The sequence below is a fragment of the Cuculus canorus genome, chromosome 3 (genome assembly GCF_017976375.1).
Source record: "Cuculus canorus isolate bCucCan1 chromosome 3, bCucCan1.pri, whole genome shotgun sequence".
Classification (NCBI taxonomy): domain Eukaryota; kingdom Metazoa; phylum Chordata; class Aves; order Cuculiformes; family Cuculidae; genus Cuculus; species Cuculus canorus.
The window spans coordinates 97,731,700-97,745,030 of record NC_071403.1 but is presented as its reverse complement, the minus strand read 5'-3'; the positions used below and the strand labels follow the sequence as shown (position 1 = coordinate 97,745,030).

Below are 13,331 nucleotides of genomic sequence, written 5' to 3'. Positions count from 1 at the left end.
TAGACATTTTCTTTTTGTCTTAATGGACAACATTAAGCAAAGATCGATTTAGTTGACATACCTGCTACAGTTCTATTTAGACAGAGTTAGAGAAGGAAGTCTCAGCCTTGATGAGACCAGGGAGATATGCATCGGGTAGATAAAAGCTGCATTTATAAGCAGGGATGACAACAGTCTACTGTTTAGCAAGCAAGAGAGAATGATAGGATTCAAAACCCAAGCCAATTAAGCATCATCACTTCCTTCCATCTGACAAAGTGACTGCAAAATCACTTAATTAAGGAATTTGATCTCTGCCACATTTAAAAGAATTCAAATTTTCAGCTTTTGCATTTTCAGCCAGTATAATGCAGCCACCCAAACAAACACAGGCTATGATGTGTCAGTTCAGTCTCATACTGGCATTGGTGTAATGTGTGTGCTTCAAGGCTGAAACACAAGGATTGAGCCCAGAGAACTTTGTGCTGCATGGTTTGACAGAGATACATGCATTTATGTTGAATTATAACTGTGAATTACCTGAAATATGACCTAACCTTTTATTTATGTATCACAACTGTATGTAGCTGTAGTTCTCTCTGAACACACAGTTTTAAGTTGGAATAAATTCAAATAACTTGATTTAAATAATTGCCCAGAATAGGAGAGGAAACGGCCACAGGAAAAAAAATATGTAAAAATTAGCACAAATAGCATCTAGTTTCCTTGCTTTTAAACAATCCTATATATTTCAAAGTTACAATATGAAAGCTACTCACAACTAGCCAAGAGAGATATTGCTGAGCGGCTACATGGCCACTTCTTATAAGAAATCTACTGGTGGTGAGTTATCTCTGCAGCTGAACTGAAAATTAACTATATTCAGAAAACTTCCTTTTTTGGTGGCATTGTGGTTTGTGGTGTTTTTTTTTTATTTTTAATTCAGAAGCAAGGGTATTGGAGCCTCTCACATGTTCCTTCAGTTGAACCACTTCTAGGTGAAGTCAAAGCTGAGACTCAGTGCTGCCCATAAGGCCCAGAATCCCCAGTGGCAGGTTAAAAGACTGTAGCTGTAAAGCGTTTTAAATTAAACCAGAAACCTTTTAACAAGAAGTAAGGTAAATTTTCAGGGGTGCTAAATACATAAAAGTGCTACCAAACACTAAATGGTAACATTCTGACTCCAGAAAGAATCTACCAAATATGGGCTTACCTTTACTTGCTGCTGATTTTCTCACAAATGCTACATGGTCTTCAGAGATAGCAAGACGTCTTAGCACATCAGCCAAGGCTGCTTTTAGCACAGTGATTTCATCTTCTTGTTGTTGTACTCTCAGCTCCAGGGCTGAAAGACGGTCCTGGACATCAGACGTGCTCGCAGCTGAGATGCTGTCATCTGTACAATGAGAAAGCAGAGTAGAAATAGGGATTTAACTGTTTTGTTCCAAACTAAAAGCCACAGAAAGAAGCATGAAAATATCTGTCCCATCATTTTGAAACGCTAAAGATGTTCAAACAAACGTGCAGGCAAAGAAGGAATGGCTGTTACGTTAAACGTATCAAGATAGAAACATTACTAACCATTAGCTACCACAGAAGGCTTAAGGAGTGTGGGCCTATTACAATCGAAAGAGTCAATGTGCTTTCTGTTAAAATAGTAACAAAAGAAAAACATGCCTACCAGCAGAAGGAGGACTGAAATTAGGCTTATTCAAATAGCTAACCAAATTATCTAAAAGGTATAAAACTGTAGTAAAATTTTGCAACATATTCTTTTGGCACTTCCAAGAATTTTAAATATGATCCTTAATTTTAAATCAAGATGTAAAGTTTTTTTTTAAAAAAAATCCATAGCTGAATGTACAAGTCTTGATAGCCATGACCTAATACCATCAAGTGGCAATCTCAATTCAGATGGTCTAGGTCAGAGTTCTTTGACTCCAATTCTTTCTCTTTAACTTTTTTCACATCACTACCCTGCATGTGCCAAAAAAATACATGACATTATAGTATTTGGCCTGAAGTAAGCAGACACTAAATACACTACAAAAAGGTTCCAAAAATCTGTTTGGCCACACAGGGATAGATTAACATTGAAGGCATAATACAGCCAAATCTATTCTTCAGTGGTAAAAAGGAAATTACAGCTTCTGCATACTCTTTGCCTTTGACAGTTGTTTGCATTATTTCTGCCAAGCCAAAATAACACATAACAGATTTTTGTATTTGGCTGTTCAAATAAATCACAGGCCAACCACTAAAAAGACCCACAAATGAGTACGTTGCTCAATCACAATGTACCGAATCCTTCTCCATCCTGATTTAGGTTTACTAAAAACCCGCAAAGGAACTTCTAATACAGGCTTAAAAAATTTACCTGTATTATACAGACAAGACAGTATGTGCCCATATTCTATGAAATACATACAAACAGCAAACTTACACTTAAGGATAAATAGCTAGATACTATTATTGTGACTATATACAATGTAAACTTTAGTTCACTAACCTTATGAAGACATACCAAGGAAAAAGGTTAATAAAAGCCACAATCCTAAAACTCCGCTTTCCACTAAAAATGCCATACTCTTTAATACTTCCATAAGGGCACTTTTAAAATAAATGTAAGCAAAAGAATCACTGAGCCAAACTCCTCGAATGAATTCAATATGAAAGAGATTAAGGAGCTTCATGCCAGCTTCCTTCAGTAAAACATGATGCTCACTGCGGAAAAACCAAGAAGTGAAACAAACGAAGAATCACAGGAATACTTCCACAACACTAGCAAAACTCCCACAAAAGAAACTAATATTAACAGTGAAATGTATTTACAATTATTTTTAAGTGGAAAAGAACAGTTAATATTACATTAATAAAACAACCCTTTCAAGACAACAGTTATGCATATTGATTTAATTCACTATTTGGTTAAACCAAAAGCAGAAGGGTATCACTTCATGGTTAATACTGTATTCATTCAGGCTAATAAATAAAAAGAACTGCAGGAGAATTAATAAGGCAGACAATTAGACTGAGGTCTGGAGACAGTAGGTCAAAACAACTCTGAACAAAATACTTTTAAGATTGCCAGCCATAACTCTACCTCCTAGTTGCAGAAAAGTTATTTTAATGACTCTATAAGCCCAGCACATCCGATGCTCTCTCAATAGTAGTGTACAAATACAGACCAGTGACCAGCTACCCCAAGCCGGAAAGATCTGTGTAAGATTCTTTTATTAAAAAAAACATTTTCAAAACATCAAATATCATCTGTTTTATGGAGCTAGTAGAATTGCTACAAACACACATATGTATGGAGCATATAAAAAGGAACTAAGGTAAATTTTCATAAATTAATTCATGAAGGAAAGTTTTCACTTCAGGGAAGTAAATGGACTGAAAGAGAAAAAAGTACCATGTAATTCATTGCAATCATTACAATATTAGCCTTTAAAAATATGCAGTAGGGCAGTCAAAATGAACGTTGCAGAAAATAGTGAAATTACTTTCAAAATATTATGATCTTAATATCTCATCTTACACTGGAGCAGTAGTCCAAACACAGAAGAAATAAGTTTGACATTTCCGTAAAAAAAGAAAAGAAAAAAATAAAAGGAAAGCTTTTTTTTTTTTTGTCTGCCAAAGCCTTCAATTAATAAACTATTAAAAGCTCTTATAATGGATAAATTATGGATAAATTCCCAGGCCATATAAATTTACAAATGTTTTATAGTAATCCATATAAGGAGTAAGTAGCTATGTCAAATCATCACTTTAGAAGCCAGACATTACTGTGTTCCCTCTGTGGAGTCCAAATAATAGTAATTACCAAACCAGGAAAGGCTCCACTGTTAGTCAGTCTGATGAGCACAGATGCAAGCACTCTACCAGAGTGGTGGCTGCCTGACTTGGGCATCTTTTTTCCCACTAACTAACAACACTGACTAGACTGCTTCTGCTGAAGCCCAACACCCAAAAAAAGGGACACATTACATGGCTTCTGCAGCTCACAAAGGCACAGTTATGTCACTAAATTCAAAGGGGAACCAGAGAGCAAATCTTTCTTCCCTGTAAGGGTGAGCTGCAATGCTTTTTCTACCTCAACCTATCAAATGGTGTGGTAGAGGACTTGGTCAGTATTCAGCGTTGTGACCTGCACTATGGAGGCTTAACTCCTAGACATACATTGAAAGGCAGAAGGACCCTCAAACTCAACTTCATCGCCACAGCCTGTCAGAGGTCGGAGCTGTATAAATATGGTACGAGTAGGAAACTAAAAAGGTTAAGCCATTTAGCTGACACAAAATAGACAAAGCAATGGGCTGCATGTCTACAACAGGAGAATTTTCAAAGACACATGGCCACTTTGCATTGCAGAGAGGGCATGGCGGCTGAAAGAAGTTGGACAGCAAGAAGATCACTTGGAAATCAGGAACATTTTGGTTGATCAAAGAACAAAGTAGCACACTGGGAAGACGTTTTATTGTTCTTTATCATCCTATAGAAGCAGCATCTGTTTCAAGTGATGACAATCATCTATTACACTGGCAGCTATCAGAGAATTAAAATGAACGATTCCTAACTCAAATACCCTCACAGCAAATATTCAACTGAACTCCAACATGCCCTTCTTGGCAGTGTCTTCAAAAGTAAGTCAACTAGGGATTAGCTTAAAAGAAGATGCCTTGAAAGTAAACACAACTGCAATCCTCGAGATTAATTTAACAAATGTGCACAGTATAAAACTATACTTTTGGTGGTTTTTGGTCATGGAGGTTTTCAACATCTCTTTCAGATTTCTTCTGTTGAGAATACATTCTTATAATCTACAGACCTATTTCAAAAGAAGTTTAAACAAAAAGTTTCCTTCAAGGGCATGCCCTTCCACCTTCAGAACGGAAAGAGAACTTATGCAAGAATAAAGAGAGTCACTATGAAGTCCATCTCCTCCCTTCCTCTTCTCCCTTCCTAAGCATTTAGTCTTTCCCTTGTGCTGTCTCAGACATCTATCCAGGCCTTCCAAGAGCCCCTCAATTTACTAAATCAGAGGGAGGGAGATTTATTTATTTATTTATTTATCTAGTTAGTTAGTTAGTTAAAGGGGTAAAGTAGATTAGGGAATATAGCAAGGAATTTGTAAGTGCAATTGACTATTGATTCATTCACTTAATACCTTTTTAGTCATCTGGTTATTTTTATTATAACAAAACAGCACCCTTTCTGATTTGTCAGTCACATTTCCTAAGCTATCCACGACCTCTGTGTTCAAGGGAGCCGCTGGGAACATGATCCATTGCCAAAAAACCAAAAAGCACCATCTGCAGAGTTTGCTGATAGTAGTGAGCAGACTCCACACAGATGTGGATCTAAGGTCCTTCAGTCTTAAAAACGGGTTCAAGATAAAAGTATTGGTACTCACATGACAGCAAAAACATGAAAGGTCTAAACATACAGTATCATATCTTCCAAAATAAGATACCTTCTTATATTACCATAGTTCACTAGTTTGATTTTTAATTTTAGCTATTAAAGCTAAAATATCCCTTTTGCAGTAAGCAGGGATATATATATGGGATGCTTGTATTCAGCACTCATGAGACATTTGGATGACTAAAAATTATGGTTCTTTTTTCATAGCTAACAAACTGTATTAAAAAGATGCATTATGCTGTGTGGGACTCCTCAAAGCCACATGCATCAAACCACTCCCAGCAGACTGAATAAAGCAGCAGCTCAAAGTGACCCTCAGACTTTGGCCAGGAACTTTGAAAAGGGTATCCCATACAGAGCGATGGTACTTTAACCTCCCAACACACACAGCACTCCTCTCCTCACATGTCACTAACCAGGCATGTGAGTATAACAGCATCTGAAAAGTATCACCCTTCATCATTTACTGCCTAGGGGAAATCTGAACTGACTACGTTTTTAAAAAATATATCTCAGTACTTAACCACCTATACTGGGGCCCCTCAACAATTCCAGAGCCTCCATTATCAGTTCTCTCAGTCAATTCCTGACAGTCCTGACTGAACATAAGGGCTTGATTTCAGACATAAGCACAATTTCATAAAAGAAAATTCTAAAGACTCCAGCACATGGAAATTTAAACCACAGGGTGGAAAATCCTACATTTTATCCAACAAAACCACACAAACCACAGATATTTTTAAACTCCTATCTGCCAAGGCACCCACAGAGTTGTCTATGTTTTCCCTAGAGTGGTACAAGACTTTTATTACAGAAATGCAACAGAAATTACTTGGACTACTATAAAGATCTGGCTGACAATGTCAGGAGATAATTGGCCCAAAAGAACCCTTTCTCACTAGGACTGTGATCTGTCCATGTGTGCAAGAAGGAACACATCTGCACAACTTGCAATTTTTATTCTGAAGAGCGGCAAATAATTTGCCTCTGGAGGAGGGTTTTATTTCCAGAGAGATAACTGACATAGTTGTTTTTCATGCCCTGTTAACTGAAAGAAAATTTTCTGCAGCTGACTTGCCTTAAGACTAGCTTATAAAAGGTGCAAAGATCAGGAATTCTGTTCCATATCTCTAATACATAATTCTCTCTAAAAATAAAGGGGAAAAAAATGTTAGTAGACTGTTACAATCTTTTACCCACAGTATCTTTTGCTCCTTCTCCAAATGCCAGCACACACACAAGTTATCTTGGGTTCATGAAGGATATGAGTCATGGAAGGAACATGAGAACAGGAATTAAAACACACAACATGAATGTGAAGGATTAAAAAACTTCCCCCTCCTTGCAAACAATACTGTACAAAGTTATAATACATCCTTAAAAGCTAAACCTGTCGGAAAGGAAGCAGAGTGAGAAGCTCTCCCTTCCTGCAAAAGCAAGACTGGCCTTTAACACTCTCAATTAACCTATATATCTTTTCCTACTTTTTCATTCTCTTTTCCTAGTTTCTCAATTTTTCCATTCAGAATTAAAAACAATGCACTGCTTGATCTCATACTTGTTACTGGAGACAAAAGTAAAAGTTCTTTCTGTACTTTATTGCAGAACAATAACACAGATGTTCTGAGATGGGTACAGCTAAATCACTGACCACAGACACTAGTTCCCAACTCCCAACTCTCAAATACACAGTATGTTAGTACTTCCAAAACAAGCTAAACCTTTTATATTTTCTCTCGCACAGATGTTTCTCCAGGTTTTAAGGAAGAATGCATGTTGTCACAGAAGATTCATTTGCTCAAGATTGATGCCACACAAGGATGATCACGTTGAGAAAAGTCTTCCTCATGCACCTCATTAAACTGCCTAATGTTGCATAGTGCAATATTATTTTAGTCCCCTACATGCTAGTTAATTAAAAAAAAGATATATTACCCTCTACTAGCCTTTCAGAAGCCACTTCAAACACAAGTCCACAGTAAGCAGTACGTTTATTTGCACAGATCCTACTGAAGAATCAGACCATAAAATGAGAATGCAACATCTAGTGGATAATGCCTTAAACTAAACATCAAAAGTAATCACTCCAATGGCTAATCTGCATTTTTAATTAAAAACCATGTAAAAAGATTGCTTATTACTGACTCTAAAAAACAGCCATGCAATCCACGTGTTCACCGATCGATATAGAACTTGGCCCTGAAAAACCCCAACAAACCACCACCAACAAAAATAACAACCTTCACTCAAGTCTCAAAATCTATACTGTGCCTAAAACCCTTAAAAGCCTAACAGGAATATAGTTTAGGCTGTTAAGAATCTATGCATTAAGAATTTACTTGAATAAATGTAAAACGGACCACCTCGAATAGATCTATACAGATCTGTGTGTGTATATATATCTGTACAGATAATCATACACTCCAAAACTCAATTAAAAGAAAACAAAATAAAAGAACACAACAAATCACACCAAACAAAACTGGGCCATAAGCTATAAATTCAAATCATTAAAGCACTGCATTATTTTTTAAAATAAGAACAAAGGTATATAACTACACCAAACAAAGTTTTCTTAGGACTATTCAATTAAGCACAACATACATACATTATGCAACTGGAGCATTTTGTCTATAGATGATCCATGAGATTTTACTCTAGCACATAATATTCTGCAATGCAATAATCACTACTGACCTTTGCTGTTTGTGGACTGCTTTATGGTTTATTTGAAGTGCGTTCATGTCTACTAACCTACTACTGCACCATTACCTTATAGAGAACAACACCTGTGTTTTCAGGCAATCTCATTTTAAAGGGCTGGTCGGACACATAGGATAATCTACCACTTTATCCCTCATAATCAGTAGTTCTACTTGTGTATGTTAAACAGATTTGTGCACATAGGCTTTCATACCCTTTTTTTTTGTTGACATGAAAAAGGAAGGGAAGGAGAAAGATTATAAGATGATACAAAAATTTCCTGAAAAAATAACTTTGTAATAACCACAAATTATAGCTCTTATGACCAAAAAAATGTTCGTAATAATACAATGCTTCTGCTGCTGTAAACATTCATATATTTCTAGATCTTCTGTATTAAAAATAATATCAGAGAGAGATTCACAGGCACAACTCCACCCATCTGTGTTTGAACATCGTGAGTGTTTTGCTTGCCTAGGTTTCCAGTAACTGCATTATTTACTAGACACACAAGTTTTAAGAAGAAACAGATCAGACTTCATACTTGTCAATACTAGTTTTGATATGTAGACTGAGAAAACAAAACAAAGCGAACACTTACACACACTTCTCACATTTGACATTGGTATTCACGTAATTACTTGAAGAGGCAGGTAATTATGCTGACTCTCTAATGTATCTTTCCCCAACTGCACGCTTCATATCAGCTCCACCTCCACTAAGACACATCTCAACAGTAAGATCATTCATGGGATTTTCACCACCCACTACTTTAAAAACCCCGTGTCTTTTAAGTATTTTTCTTCTCCTGGCATTGCTTAACTCTAGATCCCTCTGATACTCTTCTGAAATTCAGAACTCTCTAATGCTTGGCCTTCAACTAGCAGGACATGCCTTTATCTTCCAAAACGGTAGTTCTGCTAAACAGATGAGCGAAGTCTACACCCCACAGACAGAATTCCTGGTGGCTACAGTCACCTGTTTGGAATCCCCCACATAACTTGCTCAGCAGCAATCCCAGTCACCCTAAGCTCTTTTTAACGTTTGATGCCAGCGATTCTGATGCCACAGTAAAAGACAAGAGCATAAAGCATCTTTTCTAACATGTATGCTTGGAAGTTCACATAGCAACTGAAGAGACAGCTGCAATGAACTGCTCTACTGTAGGTTTCACATGCATTAAAATTACACTTTCGCACACATATTAGCAATCCTTTGTCAAAAGTATTTCATGTTGTGCTAGAAGTATTAGAACATTTCCGAGATAAAATGCTAACACCAAGCACGAAACTATGTAGCACCTGGTGTTCCTTTGCCTTATCCTTCCCCATGGTCAAACTGATCGAGTTAGAATTTCCTGAAAAAACAGCTTTTCAGGTACTGAGGCCTTCCTCTTCATCAGGGGCTCCGCCACCACTTATCTCCCCATGCCATGAATGGATGGCAACCCAGTCACCTCATGGAGAAACACAACAGTCTCCAGCTTTGTGGGATGAAGGCATAGCCAGACACTGCCTGGGGTTCCAGAGTGGTCAGAATCAGGACTCTAAGAGCCAGAAAGCATCCCTCCCACGCTCCTGAGGCCGCATGGAAGAAAAACCTGCATGTTCTGCCTAACCTGAAACACCAGATGTAGGCATGGAAAAGTGCTGAGGGCTCACAGATACCTCCCACCAGCAGCAGTCAGGCTTTTGAAGTGTACAGGGCTATCCTACCCACACACTTTGACAATCAAGTCTTCCCAGTTTCAAATTAGACAATTAGTTAATTAGAAAATTAGGTAATTAGTAGATGCTTTTGACCTTAATCTTTTTAACCTCAGTCTTCATCTGTTATAAATGCAAGCATCATCCCACACTACATAAAGGTTAATTAACACTTGGGGGGTACTGAGGCACTACCGTAAGTGCTGCAGCAAACTCAACACTGAAATTCATGCATTTCTTTGAAAATCAAGAGTAAGAGCCTTGCCCTAAAAATAACATCAGGAGATATGCAAAGAAAATGAAGGCAACTCAAAATACTGAGCAACCCGTTTTCAGGCAGAATCACTTTTTCCAAGTACTGAGACGGAGGAGACTATGATCAAGTAATTGAAGGCTGTATATTAATATTTAGATGATCCAGAAGTTTAAATACAGGCTTGAAGGACTATTCCAAATCTGGGTTTTATGTTCAGTCTTTGACTTCCCACTCATAACACTTTTCTTTAACCACTTTTCATTACTACATAAATCTACAAAAGACCGCAGCATTAATTGTCACTGATCTGCTCAGTACAAGGAATGATCTCAATAACCATATTCAGTCTTGGACAAAAGTAGTAGTATCTAAAACATCACAAAGTCCAGCAAACATCATAGAGAGCTCACTGAGAAACATGGGATCATCTCAAACACTCTGGTTTTCCAGGATTACTTTACAAACTCATTACACGGATGGGTAGCCACTAGGCAGGCAAGGAAGTTGTGTGAAGGCCTGTCAATGAGAAAAAAGGCTGAGGAAGGAGAGAAACAGAGGGAGACAGGAAGTTAAAAAAAAAAAAAAAAAAAGGAAAAATTAAAAAAGAAAGACTACTCACCATAATCTCATTCTCCACCTCTTCCTAGATCCCTCCCTCTCCCCAGGACTACTCTACTTCCTTAATGCTCCAGTCAATGTAACAATGGCAACTTCTGCTCAGAGAAGCGTCTGTATATTTACAGTATGTTTTTTTCAAAATTTAGGCCCAAATTCATACATGTTACCACCGATCTTCCATACTGCAACAACACAGGGGAAGATCAACATTCCCCATCACTGCACTGCATCTCCTCTGCTGTGAAACATTCAAATTCAGTAGTACAAAGATACTTTTAATCTGAAACTTAAGGAAACCTCCCAACGTCATCAATATTTATTGCTTATTTGAGCAAACTTATCTGAGATTTGTTTGTGGTGTGCTTTTGACGAGTACACTTTTGTCCCAGAGGAAAGCTGTTTCTACCCTTCAAGCTCATTATAGTCTCCTCAATTCTAGGGTGCATTTTCAGCAGCAAAACAGAAAAGCATTGAAATAATTAAGTGAGAGAACATCAGGCAAAGCGACACTCCTTTTTTTATGGATACGATTTATTTTGTACCATGCAAAATTTATTTGCAAAATTTTATTCATATCAAATACTGAAACACAAATTAATAATCTCCAGCTTCTGTTACCTAGTGATCAATTTAGACATTATCTATGTAAATAAAAGTGTTGGAACATTTCTGAAATTTGTTGCACTGGCTGCTTCACGGTGCTGCTCTTTTTTCCATCCCCCAGGGCTCATAAGTAAGTACCTAATTTCTAATATCACTTGTACAAACAAAGTTTCTTTGATCTCATTCTATGCTACTCTAATCCATTTTATCATAAATGCCACTATGCAAAATTCCATCAAGTAAAGAGAAAGTGTGTCCTGGCCTATCACATTAATTTCCTTTCCCAAATAAATATGTTTTTCTCCATACTGTCCACTTACAAACCTGGTTTGCACATGTTTGTGCAGCTGCCAGCAGCTGCTTGTGTTCCACAGGCAGTATAATATTATCTCATGGATTTACTATTATGCTTACACAACAAGAATAGTCTCCTATTGAAATTATGGACATGCATATAGAAATATCAGCATTAGGGTATGCCACATTGAAGAGATTCACTTCTTCATACTGATATCAAACAGAGCCCAGTGTACGCTGTTCTCACTCATCTTCATCTCCCTTCATGCATAAGGGAAAGCTGCTCAGGTCTGTCCTTTGCAGCATCATTTAAAGCTTAACATTCAGCCCTAAATTACAGACACCTCTGTTCATCAGCACCCCTCCAAATTCACACAGAACCTCTTGTGGGTGCCTAGATAGCAGGGGAGGATGCCATGCTCTTCCCACGAGAATGGGACAGCGGCTTGTGCCCTCATCCCAGGGAGGCTGGTGGATCCCCACAGGACACCAACTCACTGCAATTTGGTTTCATGGTGCCAGCATCCCACTGGGCAGTGAGAGGTCCTCCCCCAAAACACTCCTCTTCCCGGTCATGGGGCAAGCCTGCCTTTTTGGCTGTGCAGGAACAGTGGGAACTGGCAAGTTTTTGTGCTCAACACAAACATATTCACAACAGAGGAGGGGAGAGGGACAAAGGTTGGTGTACACAGACTGGTATTTGATAGCTCTTACCTCTCCAAGTCACAGGACAATGTGATTTCTGATAAAGGTAAAACCTGTTTGGAAAGAGACTTAGCCACTCACTGCCTTATCTTAGTTTTCTGGTGCTTCAAGTATATGAATTCCTTCCACTTATTCACACCTCTACATGGCCACTGCTTTATTACCTCTCAATACCAGAGCCCATCCAATGTAACACCAGATTTCTTTCCAACAAGGAAAAGCGATTTTGAAAAGTTATTGTCCTTCTTCCATTTTCTTATCCAAAAAGCTAAGGATGATAATACACTCTCTCTCTCTTGTAAAACAATAAGCTTCATTAAGAGACAAGTCTACTGGAGGGAGTTTTATTTCCAGTGTGAAGTTTTCTCTCATGACCACCCACCATGGCTGAAGTGTTGCCACAGCCGGGACACAGTGACTGGTTGCGTTTGCATGCCTGTCAAGCTCTGTCCCAGCGGGCAGCATCTCCTGCATAAGACACCCCTTATCTCAGCTATGCGGTGAAAATACTACACCCACTATTGCAGTAGGGGATACCATCTTGCAGTCATAAAACCTCTCCTGTACCTTGTAGGTCAGAACAGGTTGGTTTTGATATTTTTAAAAGTCATTCTTTCTTGGGAGTGCAAGACTAAATTTCTGTCATTACACACTACTTCTAACACGACACTTCCCACAGCAGCAGTCAAAATCCCACTTTTGTTTACTGCTACCAAGATGCCTCCCCAGCTTCTGCAGCTGCTTGCAGCTCTGGTACTAGAGGAACACCTCTACGACAGCTAATGCTTACTCCAGGCGGAATCAAATCAACAGCGTTTTTTGTAGTTGTTTTTGCATAGAAAAGAATGAAAACATCTCTGTACAGACTAATCATAGTATTGACTGCGCTCAGCTCTCTGCTTAGTTTCAACAATAAAGCACAAGTTGCGTGACTACCACACAGCCAACCTCTGAGGTAGTATCTGCTACTACTCATTGTGCATTAGTCACAATCTCCATTTCAGTTACTACAGAGGAGCAAGTATTGAGAAATA

At 38.1% G+C, this 13,331-nt stretch overlaps 1 protein-coding gene across 5 annotated transcripts in view; it reads right to left on the bottom strand.

Moving 5' to 3' along the window:
- EML4 (EMAP like 4) overlaps positions 1–13,331 on the bottom strand; it is a 166,107-nt gene that overhangs the window by 74,564 nt on the left and 78,212 nt on the right. For all 5 annotated transcript variants that reach the window (XM_054061252.1, XM_054061254.1, XM_054061255.1 and 2 more), the window contains exon 2: positions 1,193–1,375. In XM_054061252.1, the coding sequence (XP_053917227.1) occupies positions 1,193–1,375 (183 nt within the window). The remainder of the gene's footprint in view (positions 1–1,192; positions 1,376–13,331) is intronic.